Raw genomic sequence first — 15,553 nt, 5'->3', positions numbered from 1 at the left:
TACTCATTCTTCATCATCATATGATTTAAAAAGTTCACGCGGTATATAGATCGTTCGACGATCGTAGTGATTAGGAGTGCGCGGGTTCCCGCATATACGGGTTCGGGTCGAGCCGGAGAAAGTCGAGCGAGCTCGAGCGAGTACTCGAGACATCTGAATGTTCGAGTAGCTTGATCGCATCGAGTAGCGTGATCGCATCGGGTAGCTTGATCGCATCGGGTAGCTTGATCGCATCGGGTAGCTTGATCGTCACGGATAGCCGGATACATTCGGATTACATTATTACATAGATTAGCCAAACTCGGACGCGATCTTTTTATACTCGTGATTAAATTTGATTTCGGTTTCGGCTATGATTCTGATGATTTCGATGATTTTTTATAATGTTATACAAATCAACATTTTGAACAAATAATTACAAAAATTTGTATTATTATGTATTATTAAAGTATTATCTATTATTATTCTTTATTTGAACAATTTTTTAAATAAGTAATCTTTTATAATATTTTTACAAGAACGCTAACAGTCGAATGATTTTAATGGCTTTGTTCACGCGACAGAAACGTGCAATTTCCGCACGTCGTTTGTTTTAGCCTTTCCTTTGTTTTGACGGTTAAAACGACTTTGTTGCATTTCAGATTATTGAGATACAGCTAATGTCCGATACTAGGTGCTGTCCGGGGCTAGGGTAACTCCCCCTATATAAATATATATATATATATATATGTATATATATATATATATTACAGATATTTATTTATTTAAATAATCGTTTTGACAATAAATTCTTATTCAAACAATAATTAAAATAATGTAAAATAAACAAGTTTCTATACATTATAAAAATTTATTTATTTAAAAATTGTTTAAATAAATAATAATAAATAGCTATATAAATAATAAGTATACAAACGGATTTGTATACATTATATTTTGCAGCATAAAAATTTATTTAAATAATTGTTTAAATAATAAATACGTATTTAAATAATGAGTATATAAATAAAATTGTAAATATTACAAAAGATTACTTATTTAAAAAATTGTTCAAATAAAGAATAATAATAGATAATACTTTAATAATACATAATAATACAAATTTTTGTAATTATTTGTTCAAAATGTTAATTTGTATAACATTATAAAAAATCATCGAAATCATCAGAACCAAAGCCGAAACCGAAATCCACAACCGAAATATATATATATATTGTATATTTCGTCTTATAAAACCGAGTACATAATTTAGGACCGCATTAGTGCGAATTACGAATCGTATGTTTAATCACGAGTATAAAAAGATCGCGTCCGAGTTTGGCTAATCTATGTAATAATGTAATCCGAATGTCTCCGGCTATCCGTGACGATCAAGCATCCGACGCGATCAAGCTACCCGATGCGATCAAGCTACCCGATGCGATCAAGCTACTCGAACATTCAGATGTCTCGAGTACTCGCTCGAGCTCGCTCGACTTTCTCCGGCTCGACTCGACTGTCGGGTTCCCGTAAATTTCGGGAACCCGCGCACTCCTAGTAGTGATATATCTGTAGAAACAGTTGACGAGCGGTCGCATCATGCTGAAGCATACGCGCAGCACGGGCGTGCACGTATAGGCAAAATTAAATGTAGTAGTAGCTGCAGTTTTTCGCAAATCTCTCAAAAACTAAGGCTGAGCGGCGGTTACATGTATAGGAAAAAGTTGTTCAGAATCTTCACCCTGACAACATATTAAAAAATCATCGAAATCGGTGAGGTGGGACCTTTTATGCACAATTACCTATGTTTAATTGACACAGATCTAGGAAACGTATTTTTTAAATTTTCTATATAGACCCACGTAAAAAAATGGTAAAATACAACTTTTAGTATTACAATTTCTACTGTTCCGAACAATTGCAATTTTTGAAAATTTTTTTTCGCATCCTGTAGTAAACTAATTGCTCTAGCTTCCCAAAAAAAGTTTAAATCGTATAGTACAATATTAAAAAAGTTATAGCCTTCTTTAGAGCGGCACAGCCTACTCTAGTACTAGCCGTGCTGAACAACGTGGCAACACCGCTTTGTTTACAGATCGGGAGTCCCGATTTTCAATACTGGGAGTCTTGTGCTTGGGATTATAATTAACGCTTTTTTCATAGAAAATTATGTTAAAATACATAGTTCGTTGTTGATTATGTTTAAACAATGTGTAAATATTCTTACTATGGTAAGTAGAAGTGATATTAAAGCATATTAGTATTTATAAATGCGGTATACATTTTGTGGACTCTCGGAATAGTTTGGTGTTGTGATACATAATATGTGAAATATTTCCAGTGGTTTTAAGAAAATAGAAACATGAAGCAATGGGAAATCATCTTTGAACTAAAATGCAACATTTGAAAATGAATGAAGGAATATATAAGTCAATAGAAGCCTGAAATAGACGAAATTATTGTGACGAAGTCGAAGAGGTTAAGTGACTGCGTGTATACGTCAAAAAGGTTGGGTAAACCGTTACTGAAGAGAAAAGTTGTGCAGGTAATATATTATATTTATTATAATATCGTCTTATAAAGGATAATTTTATAATTGTTGTAAATTTCCTCACCACCCTAGGGGTATTATTGTGGCGCGTTACCTTTTTTTTATCATAATGGGTGGTTCGCCAATAGCCATATCATCCCATTTTACAAAATAAAATACATTTTTTTAAATAGAAAGAAAATACAAATGAAAAAACATCAATTTTATAATAGATAACAATGAATAAAATAATCTCGATGATGATTCTATATTATATGTGATAATATCTTCGTAGATATTATTTTTAGAAAACAAAAAAATAACTTTTCACATATAAACACAAAAATAAAATATTAAAGTTTTCAACAATAATAAATAATTTTTAATATTAATAACAATATACTTAATATACAAATATACTTCTCTGCTTTTTCTTGAAATACTGCTAATACTACCTTGAGAATCCTGTAACATATATACACTAACATTAATAAAAATTGTTATTAATAATAAAAAAATATAAAAAGAAAATAAATAAACTAAGACAAATAAAAAACTCTGTTGATGCATTAACTAACACATATTAGAAAGAATAAGTTAAATATATCAAAATTAATGCTTTAAAAAAAGTTGAATTAAAAAAAAAATAATTGAAAATTTATGTTCTATTGAAAGTTTTTATTTTACGATATTTAGAAATGGTATGTGCATTCATTTCTAATTGACTATTATTTATAGTTTTAACGTAATCATTGAGTAAAATATTTGAAAAAATTGATAATAATCTAAACAAAATACTGTGATAATCTTTACCACAAATGCATCTATCTAAAAATGCTAAATGGTATATATCTGATTGTATACTAATATATGTTAATTTACATAAAATATGTTTATGATTTTCAGATATTAGAAAATCTGATTCCAAATTAGGAACATTTATTATGGCCTCCATTATTGCACACATGTGAGTAAAAACATTTATTACATCTTCTGTAGGAGTGGAAAGACCACCCCTTTGTAAATGATCAAAATATACATTATTTACAGTTGTTCCTTTATCCTCCACAATTAATAATTTGCATATATCACAATTTAATTTTTTTGCAACAGAATGGGACCCATAACCGGATATATAAATCTTAATGGAATCATCAACAATACAAGTGGATAAATAATCAGTGTCAAAAATTTCTGAAAAACCGCTGACATCAACAGGAGCATCACGAAGATCGTTACCATCGTCGTCGTCGTTGCAAATTTGGAATTTATTTTTTATATCAGCAAAAGAAAACGAACTTGCCGATTTTGAAAATATACGTTTTAATCTAATCTTTTTTTCGGCATGAATTGCTTCATCATATGATACGTGGTAATTACAACCAGACAAAAGTCTATAATTTCCGAACCGCTTTTCTAATTTCTCAGTTGTGAATTTACCAGCTAGAAGATAAGATATATCAAAATTTTTAAAACAGTACTCTGTAAGTAGCAAAAGAACCGTAGTACTTTGTTGTAAAGCTTTAAAAGTATCTAACGTTAAATGACCATTTGTCTCTGAATTTTTCCAAGAATTTAAAAATGTTAGAAATTTTTTTAAAAATTGACATCTAAAATCATTAAAATCTAAAATCGGTTTACAAAATTCGTTTCGTTTCCTGTTGCCTTTTACATTACTAGTATTGTTCACAATGTCCCACCAGTTGCGAAAAATTTCTAAAAAATGTGCTGTATCTAGATAATTAAAATCTTTCATAGCTGCTATTGTAGAATGATGAAATAAGTTATCTACAAGAAAAACCTTTTGGCGATCAAAATTGTTAGAATATAATGATTTATAATTTAATTTATAAGCTTTCTTAACTATTAAATTTTTTTCATAATCGTAAACTAAACGTACATCATTAAATTTAGCCAATTTTAGTTCTTTAGATTCGAAATCAGGGAAAGTGAAAGTTTTATTTAAATTCTTTAAATTCAACCAATTATTTCTAATATTTTTCATTATATGAACAAAATCAAAACATAAAAAGATAGTTTTATCTGATTGTGCAGGATTAGGAAAACTGATACCATTATCCGATAACACTGTCCAACAAATTTCAACTTTTTTTGTGATTTCAATATACTGTTGGGTCCTTCTTATAGAGTTTTTTGCGCTAATTCCGAATCTGGTTTTAATTTTTTTCCTATACGTCCAGTTTTTGAAAATCATGGCTTTGAAAAAAAAAACATATTTTTCAACTTTAAACAAATATTGTGATGTTATTATAAAAGATATTGAATTGTTGTTTACAGCAAACGATTCTGTAGACTTTCCCGAATACAGTGATATCCAATATTAATACATTATGATTGTTTAAACATGTTTAAACAATGATTAAAGACGGAGATGCACCACTTTTGCACCAATTTTTGCGGATATTTTCGAATTTATCTCAAAAAATAAGGGTCCAGCGAAAAATTGAACTATACCACGCGAAAGAGCAGACTTTTATCTTGAGAAACCCCCCTGTGAAGTTTGCATGGTCGACGTTTTTACCGAACCAGAAAGCAAAATATCTTCGCCCGACATGCGTTGACGCCAGTGGTGCTCTTCCACTAGCGCGGTCGTTCGTCAGGATACGGCGCGGCGCGCTGCGGTAAAACGGCGCGTGGCTATAAGCGCGCAATTGTCAGCTTACTTAAATGTAATATTTTATTAAATGTTATATTATTGTTATTTATTATTTATTAGTATATTTATTCTGTATAAATTATTTTATGTATTTTTTAATGTTAGTCTCCCGTTTATAGTATATTTAATACAAAAAATACCTTTTGTAACAAAAAAATAATTTATTCACACACTACACTATTACCCCATTTACAATGCTAATATATATGTGTACACTATTCAGATATAATACACTACTAAAATACATATATTATATACACAACAACTAAAATACTATAAATAACTATAAATGTTTTTTATGAAGTTTTATACGTAGCAATGCAGATTTGAAATGCTTGACACGACTGATTTCAACAAACACAAAGCCGAAACTGAACTCTGGCATCAGTTTTCTTAAGAACCAACACGATATTTTGAAATAAATGACGGTCTACGGACAACGGAATACATACAATGTAAGGAAAGTCTGCAATGCGGTGACTGAAAAATTTTATTTTCAGTAATTGTCGTCTTATCTATGTATTGTAATTATAGTGCCAATGAACACTCGAGATTCTTCCGAGTAAAATAAGTCCAAACACAATATAAACGGGACTATTTTTATTGGCTTAAATACATAATTAAAATAGTTTGCTCCATATTAAATCGATATAGTGTAGTGTGTGAATAAATTATTTTTTTGTTACAAAAGGTATTTTTTGTATTAAATATACTATAAACGAGAGACTAACATTAAAAAATACATAAAATAATTTATACAGAATAAATATACTAATAAATAATAAATAACAATAATATAACATTTAATAAAATATTACATTTAAGTAAGCTGACATAATTGCGCGCTTATAGCCACGCGCCGTTTCACCGCAGCGCGCCGCGCCGTATCACGACGAACGACCGCGCTAGTGGAAGAGCACCACTGGCGTCAACGCATGTCGGGCGAAGATATTTTGCTTTCTGGTTCGGTAAAAATGTCGACCATGCAAACTTCACAGGGGGGTTTCTCAAGATAAAAGTCTGCTCTTTCGCGTGGTATAGTTCAATTTTTCGCTGGACCCTTATTTTTTGAGATAAATTCGAAAATATCCGCAAAAATTGGTGCAAAAGTGGTGCATCTCCGTCTTTAATCATTGTTTAAACATGTTTAAACAATCATAATGTATTAATATTGGATATCACTGTATTCGGGAAAGTCTACAGAAGCTTTTGCTGTAAACAACAATTCAATATCTTTTATAATAACATCGCAATATTTGTTTAAAGTTGAAAAATATGTCTTTTTTTAAAACTCCATTTTCTCAAAAACTGGACATATAGGGAAAAAATTAAAACCAGATTCGGAATCAGCGCAAAAAACTCTATAAGAAGGACCCAACAGTATATTGAAATCAAATTTGGTGTTGGACAGTGTAATTTATTAAACATATTTCTATTTATTCTATGATTGTCTGTTACTATACATATGACCTCGAAACCACAATTTTGAATAGATAATATAATTTCACGAACAATCGGTAACATTTCATCTCCGGTAATGTTAAAAACGGGTAATAATTTAATAATTTCAGAAAAATTTCCAAAAGCTGAACTTATCATGAAAGCTAAAATGGTTTTTGCTAATTCATTAGAATTCGAAGCACAACCAGCAAGTTTATTTGATCTATATTGTAATTTTGAAGCTATGTAAATTTCATCAATTAATAAAATCACTACTTTTTCTCTTGCTGTTAAATTTGAAGATATATTAATGAGATAATGTTGATTTTTTTTATCGTTATCGGGTGTTACGTTCATGCTGGATGAAAGTTGTTGCAAATATCGTTTATGAGGTAATATAAAAAAACTTCTCAATAAATTGTATGCAGCCGAAGATTGGCTATATAATGAAAAGGCCATAATAATTGTGCATGAACTATATCTATTTTTTTTTATTTTTTATTTGTCTTATCTGGTCTATTATTATTTCAAGATTTTTCGTATAAGCAAATTCAGCTGATTCTGAAATAATATATGCCTTATTGAGTTCTTCTAGAGACCTCTCAAGATGTTTCTCAATAAGACATATATCAGTGCTAGAAGGTGTACAGGAGATAATATCATGTCTAGTTAATAAATTCTGAATTTGTGACCATCGAGATAGTTTTTGGTCAATAGGTAATACCCACTTTAAATCATGAAATAATAATTCATTACCATCTTGAAAAACTTGTAATTTCATGTCATCATTAATCACAATCTGTGTTTTAAGTACCAAGAAATCAGATGTATCACTACATACAAGCATGCAAAAATAAATTTTTGAATTTGTTATTTTGATACTCCAATGGTTCGAAATTACAAGCTTTTCTTTATAATTGTTTATCAAATTTAAGAAACCACTAATTAGATCAGAATCAATAAACTCTAACTAAATTTTCATGGTTTTCAATTATTCTTTCCCTGCGCTCTATAGGATCTTTTCTTTGTGGTAGCACATGTTTTGATGGCGAATTGGAAAAAATGGAAGGTATTGCATTTTCCATAAGTCTTGGACATCTGAACAAAACATTCTCCAGTACACCGTTAGGAGATGGGATATTCTGATACCTTTGGATATCAGTTTCTGCAAAGTGCAGACTACAAACTGCAGAATATTTTGTCGGTGTCCAATTTTTACGGGGAATAGCAGCCATCCATTTTTTCCGCAATTGCTCATCTTTGGGGAATTTAAATATAGAAATATAATTATTTTCTTTAAGAGTAGTATCATAATTTCCCTTACAATTGGGGACACAACAACGCCGTGGCATTATTAACTAATAAATAAGGTATAAAACTTTTGAAAAGAACTATGTAAAACAAATTTTCGGAGAACTCTGTACGTATATGATTTTGTAAAAATTTAGATGCTATACTATTAAAATGTTATTGAAATGCATTGAAAGAACAATAGATTGTATTAATTAAATGTGCTACACACAAAGATAAAGACCTAAAAAGTTAATAAAGAATACTTAGCTCCATTATTGCACGATGTGTACTACACAATGTGTACTACACACTGATGAGAACATTTGAAAACTACGCGGGAAACTGAGAGGCCGGTAGGGGAGATTGAGAGTCTGATTCAGTGGGTTGGGTTAGGTATATTGGTATATATATATCAATCGGACTCCCGCGTTGTTGCCATTTTTACCTTCAGCACGGCTAGTACTAGAGTAGGCTGTGAGAGCGGTCTTAAACTTTTGTCCGCCACTGTATATTTAAATACACATGTACAGGCTTGCCATATTCCGCGCGGTACCAGGCCCCTTACCGCTGCGCCCCTCGCCCACCTGCTGGGCTAAGCCCAAAGCCCAAAACCCGCCTGGGGCACTGGCGAGGAGTGGGGCAAGCCAGGCGGGTTTAGCCCAGCAGATGGGCGAGGGGCGCAGCAGTAAGGGGCCTGGTACCGCGCGGAATATGGCAAGCCTGCACATGTAATAAGGAGGTAGACTCCTTTTTCCAGGATTGCAAGGGTGCGGGATTCGCCTTCTCATTTCTCGATACTGTAAACACGGGGTTTTTCAGTAGTCAAAGACGCTAGATAAAAGATCGATCTAGTCGACTATCTATCTATCGAATAATGCAAATTGCGCCTCGTAAACGAAAAAATAGGACTTTTATCTAACGTTTTCGACTACTGAAAAACCCCGTGTTTGTATTATCGAGAAATGAGAAGGTGAATCCCGCACCCTTGCAATCCTGGGGACGAGTCTACCGCTTTAATGTATCCTCATTTTAATTCGTATAATTTTTAGAACATTAATATTAATATTAATTTATGTATCGAGACTATGGTTTCATAAATTCCGCGGTTGTTGGAACAATAATAAATTTAAACACATCATTTTTATTCACAAAGTTTATTCAATAAATTGTCGGTTTTGATACAAAAACACTAACATATGTATTTACGTTTTCTGGTAACAGTCGATTTCTTTCGGAAGTTACTATATTCCCAGCAATTGAGAAACATCTTTCGGATGCAACTGACGTTGCTGGTACATATGTTTAAATATTTCATTGCAAGCTCTGCAATTCTCGGATATTTAGTTCTCCGCGTTTTCCACCATCAAAAGCATCTGAATCAAATTTTAATTGCGGTTCGGCCATATACGTGTCGGATTCGATGCTTAGGTCACTCATTTCATTCGCTTCGTCATATATAAATTGCAAAGCACTTGTTTGGAACGGTGTTTCTTTTATGTTTGATGCACATGGAGGCAAAGCTTCAAGTAAACTTCTTACTTTTGAACGAATTACAGATCTTGCTTGCATTGGCTCGTGGTCCAGATCTTTGTATGTATGTACCTTGGATCAAGAAGGCACGAAATATGCCTCAGAGTTACAAAGTTTGCTTAAATTTGTAACGAGTCCGAATCCTCGTCACAACCGGATCTCTCCCTCGTTGCTGAATGGCTCGCCGAGCCAGGGTTCGCGGCGAGGGAAGCGGACGGGAGACGGTAGTTCGGGCGAGGTGTGAAATAAACAGAACACGCGACGTAACTTTTACGTCTCACAGGGCCGCGGGTCGCGAAGATTTCCGATAACGTTCGCGGGTGCACGCACGCGGATTCGCGGTTCGCGGATCTGTCGGTCGACGACGGAAAACGGCCCGTCGCGGCAGGTACGGATTTTCCGCGACGGCTCGTCGACTTACTCGGATACGGGAACCGGCGGCTCGCGGCAACAGGTATTCGGGATCGGTCAGGACGGTTCGTGGGAACGGTGACGGGAACTTCGGCGCGAAGTTAAACGGATTCGTTCGACGGCACGTTGAACGAACGAGGATACAACGGCGCGTTGCAAAAGGTGTCTCGACGGCACGTGGAGACGGCGACGGGAACTTCGGTGCGAAGTTAACGGGTTCGTTCGACGGCACGTGGAACGGGCAAGGATACAACGGCGCGTTGCAAAAGGTGCCTTGACGGCGCGTGGAGACGGCGACGGGAACTTCGGCGCGAAGTTAACGGATTCGTTCGACGGCACGTGGAACGGGCGAGGATACAACGGCGCGTTGCAAAAGGTGTCTCGACGGCACGTGGAGACTGCGACGGGAACTTCGGCGCGAAGTTAACGGATTCGTTCGACGGCACGTGGAACGGGCGAGGATACAACGGCGCGTTGCAAAAGGTGTCTCGACGGCACGTGGAGACGGCGACGGGAACTTCGGCGCGAAGTTAACGGATTCGTTCGACGGCACGTGGAACGGGCGAGGATACAACGGCGCGTTGCAAAAGGTGTCTCGACGGCACGTGGAGACGGCGACGGGAACTTCGGCGCGAAGTTGAACGGAAGATTCGTTCGACGGCACGTGGAACGGGCGAGGATACAACGGCGCGTTGCAAAAGGTGTCTCGACGGCACGTGGAGACGGCGACGGGAACTTCGGCGCGAAGTTGAACGGAAGATTCGTTCGACGGCACGTTGAACGGACGGGGATACAACGGCGCGTTGCACGGGGAACAGGAACGGTCGGGATCAGGGTCTTGACGGCTCGTCAGGGTAAGGCGCTTACCAGGGTTCCAGTCGATCAAGCGGCTCGCCTGCTGGACTCGGAAAGAGAGCGTGTCGCCTTCCGCGTTGCCTCTTATAGGCAAATTCGGTGATTACCGCGGGGTGCGCGGGTTGCGGTATGTATGCGGCGTCTGTCTCCAGGCGCGAAAACGCGGGAAGGTGCGTAGCGATGTGTCGCGCCTGGTTACGAGGCGTGAAATCGCGCGTTACGGGTTCGGTTTCGGTCGGGATCGTTCGGCGTGCTTCGGCAATATGCGAGTCTTCGCGTTAGTAGCAGAGCTGTACTGAGCCCGCTGTACAGGTCTGCTACACCCCCCTCCCTCTTCGGGGCGACGACCGAGCGGCAGTGAGACCATTTATTGAGAAAATGAAAATTACATAATATCTACTTATAAACTACCGCAGTCTTAGCCTAGGGTATGGGGTCAGGTTAGACAATACACACAGGAAATCCGGGATAAACGGCACGTTTATTTCGCCCCCAAGCGGAGGCTCTCACCCGACTGATACCTTTGGTATCGTATAATACATTCGGTATTCGGTAAACCTGTATCACGAGGTCTCACATTTATCATTGTCAGTCGGCTAACAACAATTTTGCCAAGCCGGCTCGGGCGTGGCGGTCAGTCTTATGACTCGCTTGTGAACACAAAATGAACACAGAGACGGAGGAGACAACAAGAAAAATAATACTTATTGCAGCATGCGCGCCTAGAGGAACAAAAGAAACAAAACGAGTCGTTGCAGCTTGCGCGCGGCGAAAACAGGCTGAGTACGAGGGGGACTAAAAAAAAATAAAAATAACATGCCACTTCTACTCGGTGTAGCTGTATGCTACTAATATCACGGTGCCTACGAGCTATCTATGTATATTCGTACAAAATAGACTTAACCCTATCGTAACCGGTATCACCTATCTGTAACAAAATAACGGGGTTGAACCGGTCACGTGTAAATATGTTCAAGCTAACCTACTCGGGCTTACAGCTAGTAAAAAACGCGGTTGATTTTAGCGGGGTGCCCTCGGCGCGAGGGCGATCGCGGCGCGCGATCTTTAGTGTGGTGCGATGGCATCCCGTCGCTTGCACCGTCGTAGGTGGCCGTTCCTCTTGAAGAAGAGGATCCACCTCTCTTCCGGGGTGGATGCCCGGTACTGCCCCGTTTTGACGTAATACCCGGGTACTTCTACTCGACGACCCGTCGGCAGCTGGTACCACGCGGTGGTACCAGGTACGGGCTTTCCCTTGTATGGCAAGGACGGTGGTGCGCCGGGGAGGCGCTCCCCGGTCGGTACTGGTCGGCCTCCGTTGCCGGGCTGTTCCGTCCAGGCCTGTATGGACGGCTGCTGTCGCGGTGCATCCTGTCTGAACGGTGTTGACAGCTTCGGGGGGGTGGCTTTGACGGCCACTGACGGCCCTGGTGGTGCGTTGGCCTGACTCACCCCAAATACGGTGACTGGCGGCCGTGGTGCCACCGTCTCTGGTGCTGGTTTCCTCGTTACCGGAGGTGCGGGTACCGTGGCGTCTGGTCCGGTCAAGTCCACGAGCAGGAGCGGTTTGGTGCCTTGGGGCGTCGTGGGTTGCCCCTGGCGCGGCCCCTTCGTTCGTTGGCGGCCTGTCTTCGTCGGCGGTGCGATTACGCCGTCCCACCAGGTCGGGGGTTCGGTTGGTTTCCCTGAGCACGGGACTGGGTCGAACGGCCCCGCCGTCGTGTGCTCGGTAACACCTGATGGTCCGGGGACGGTGGTCGGAGGGCTGGTGATAGCCGGACTGTGCTTCCTCGCGGCTTCCTCTAGTTCGGCCTTGCGTTTGAGTAGGGCCGGGAGCCACGTTACCGGTCGTACGGACCGTACTCGCGGGCCGCTACGGCGGTAAGGCGACGGTCCCGCTGGCCTCGGGGGTTGCGCTGCGGGTGGTTGGGTTGCCACCCCGAGGTGCTCTGGTTGTTCGACGACTGGCTCGGCACTGGGTTGCCCCACTGTTGGCGGTGTCGATGTTGCGGTGGTTGCGGTGTCTCCGGTCGGCTCGACCGGTGAGGCCTCCAAGTCAGTTAACTGGAATGTCGGCGTTCGGGGCATCTCGTCCGTGTTCGGCTCCTCCAGCAGGTCTGCTAGCTCTTGGACCCAGGGCTCCATGTTGTTCTGCCGCTTTGCTTCTATTGTGTACTTTTGGTTACAACAAGAAATGCTCGGGATTAGTTTACGGGGTCGGCCTCGGCGACGAGGGGCTGGTACGTTGGCGGGGGTATCGGGTGGAGGAGACGTGCCGCTCGGTTCCGTATTATTCCCAGCGTGGGTCGCGGCTCGCGTTTCGGAGTCCGGTTCTACCGCAGGTTTTAAATCCTGGACATGAATATGGCGTGTCCACTTTCGGTTATCGCCCCGTAAATCGACAATGACCGGAGACACGATTTTTCCCACGGTGTACGGACCGCTGTACTTGGGCGCGAGCTTCGCGTTGATTCCGGCAGCTTTGTCCGACAGCGTATGTTCGCGTTTCCAGACGCGTTCTCCGACGGCTGGGCGCCAGTCGCGGTGTCGAAGGTTGTAGTACTTTGCTTGCCGTCCGAATGCACGTGCTAAATGCAATTTCGCGAGCTCCTGCGCGTCCCGTAGATTCTTCCAACGTTGTTTCGGTGCCTCGTTCGGATCTTCGGTCGGTGATTGTCCCGGTGCTCGGAGTTCTCTTCCCTGGTTGAGATACGCCGGACTGTACCCGGTCGACTCATGCCAGGCGGTGTTGACGGCAAAGCGAGCTTCTTCAATTCTCTCGTCCCACTGGTTGTGCCGGGCGCCGGTGTATTGGGCGAGCATCGTCTTTACAACCCTGTTGGCTCGTTCAACCGGGTTGCAGTGGGGCGAGTACGGCGGTGTCTTCCGGTGGACGGTTCCGGCGGCCTCGAGCAGGGCGGTGAACGGTCCCCCGATGAACTGGCGACCGTTGTCGGTGATGACCACCTCAGGGGCCCCGTGACGGAGAATGACTTCCCTCTGGATTGCGGCGGTGACGGCGGCGCTGGTGGCCTTTCGGAGCGGTACAAGCTCCACCCACTTGGTGAAGCGGTCGAGGGCGACCAGCAGCCAGCTGTTCCCCTGGCGTGACCTTGGCAGTGGTCCGACGAGGTCGATGGACACCGTATGCCATGGTCTGGTGCCTGGATTGGCATGGAGATGCCCCGCGGGTTGCTGCGGTGGTGACTTGTACCGCTGGCAGCTGGCACAGCTGCGAACGTATCGGGCGGTTTCCCGAAACATTCCGGGCCAGTAGAATCGTTGTGCCAGTCGAACGATGGTCTTCGCGACCCCCAGATGTCCGGCGGTGGGGTCGTCGTGATATTTTCGGAGTATTCTTTCTCGTTCGTCGGTGGGCACGCAGATCTTCCAGGCGTTTCCCGGCTCGGGCTCGTTATAATCGAGCTGGTGCGGTACGTGGCGTTGCAGCTTTCCGTCCTGGATTCGGAAGTCGGTGACGGACAACGGATTGTTCTGGACGGCCTCGAATTTCTTCTGATACCATGTGTCGGGGCGCTGTTTCGGTCGGAGCAGGTTAACGCCCACCGTGGGTGCGTTACGGGACAGCGCGTCCGCCACGTGGTTCAACTTTCCGGGCCGGTATCGGACGTCAAAATCGTACTGCTGTAGCTCGAGTGCCCATCTTGCCAGGCGTCCGGTCGGGTTCTCGATTTGGCGGAGCCATCGGAGTGCCTGATGATCGGTGACTACGGTGAAGTGGTAGCCTTCGAGGTACGGCTTCATTTTCCGTATTCCCCATATGACGGCGAGGCACTCCTTTTCTGTGGCGCTGTACTTCCGCTCGGTGGTGCTCAGCGTGTGACTGGCGTAGGCAATGACGTGCTCATCGTTCTCCGGACCTTGCGTGAGCACGATTCCCAGGCCGCTGTCACTGGCGTCCGTCTGGAGCGTGAACGGCTGCGTGAAATCCGGACAAGCGAGAACCGGCGCGGCCACAAGCTTTTCCTTCATTGTCCGGAACGCAGTTTCTTCTTCCTCGGTCCACCTCCACTTGGCATTCTTCCTGGCGAGCCTCGTCAGGGGTTCCATGATCTCGGCAAAATTCGGCACGAATCGCCGATACCATGCAGCCATGCCGTGAAATCGTCGAACATCTCGAATCGTTTTCGGAGCAGCCAGCTGTGCTATTGCGCTCGTCTTCTCGGGATCGGTCCGGATTCCTTGCTGATCCACGATGTGGCCGAGGTAGCGGAGGCTGTCGACGCAGAATCTGCATTTCTCTGGATTAAGACGCAGGCCGGCGGCGCGGAGACGGCGAAAGACCTCGCGTAGGTGGCGACGGTGTTCGCTGAGGCTCCGGCTGACGATGATGATGTCGTCGAGATACGCAAACGCGTTCGGCTCCATCTCTGGCCCGATGATTTGGTCCAGGAGTCGTTGGAACGTGGCGGGTGCCGAGTGGAGGCCGAACGGCATTACCGTGAACTGAAATAGTCCTCTTCCGGTCACGGTGAAGGCGGTGAGTGGTCGACTGGCTGCTTCTAACGGGACCTGCCAATATCCGTTCTTTAAATCCAACGTTGTTAAGAACTTGGCCCCTCGCAATTTGTCGAGGGTGGCCTGGATATGTGGCAGCGGGTATGCGTCCTTCTCGGAACGGTCGTTCAGGCGGCGGAAGTCGACGCAGAAGCGTGGTTTGCCGTCTTTCTTCTTGACGACGACCACTGGCGAGCTCCACGGGCTGCTGGATCGCTCGATGACTCCGTCTCGCAGCATTTTGTCGACTTCTTCGTCGATCACGGCTTGCATCACCGGATTGCGGGGCCGGTATCGTTGCTTGAGCGGCGTCTCATTGA

At 42.3% G+C, this 15,553-nt stretch overlaps 1 protein-coding gene and 1 long non-coding RNA gene across 3 annotated transcripts; one reads left to right on the top strand and one right to left on the bottom strand.

The window, feature by feature from the left end:
- The first annotated feature begins 1,157 nt into the window (after window positions 1–1,157).
- On the top strand, window positions 1,158–5,120 carry LOC143208040 (uncharacterized). 2 transcript variants are annotated; one of them, XR_013008818.1, is made up of 4 exons: window positions 1,158–2,210; window positions 2,321–2,524; window positions 3,416–3,476; window positions 3,623–5,120. It is a non-coding gene; the product is annotated as an uncharacterized LOC143208040 (long non-coding RNA). The 2 variants fall into 2 exon arrangements; XR_013008817.1 differs by having other exon boundaries at window positions 1,175–2,524.
- A 1,843-nt stretch (window positions 5,121–6,963) lies between these two features.
- Window positions 6,964–8,041, bottom strand: LOC143210640 (uncharacterized). The gene is given in 3 exon segments (XM_076427680.1): window positions 6,964–6,984; window positions 7,204–7,594; window positions 7,596–8,041. Coding segments are annotated over 3 exon segments (795 nt in total). The 5' UTR covers window positions 7,979–8,041.
- Window positions 8,042–15,553: the final 7,512 nt, after the last annotated feature.

This window comes from Lasioglossum baleicum, chromosome 1 (assembly GCF_051020765.1).
Source record: "Lasioglossum baleicum chromosome 1, iyLasBale1, whole genome shotgun sequence".
Taxonomy (NCBI): domain Eukaryota; kingdom Metazoa; phylum Arthropoda; class Insecta; order Hymenoptera; family Halictidae; genus Lasioglossum; species Lasioglossum baleicum.
The sequence above is the reverse complement of the archived record's forward strand: the minus strand, read 5'-3'. Positions and strand labels throughout refer to the sequence as shown.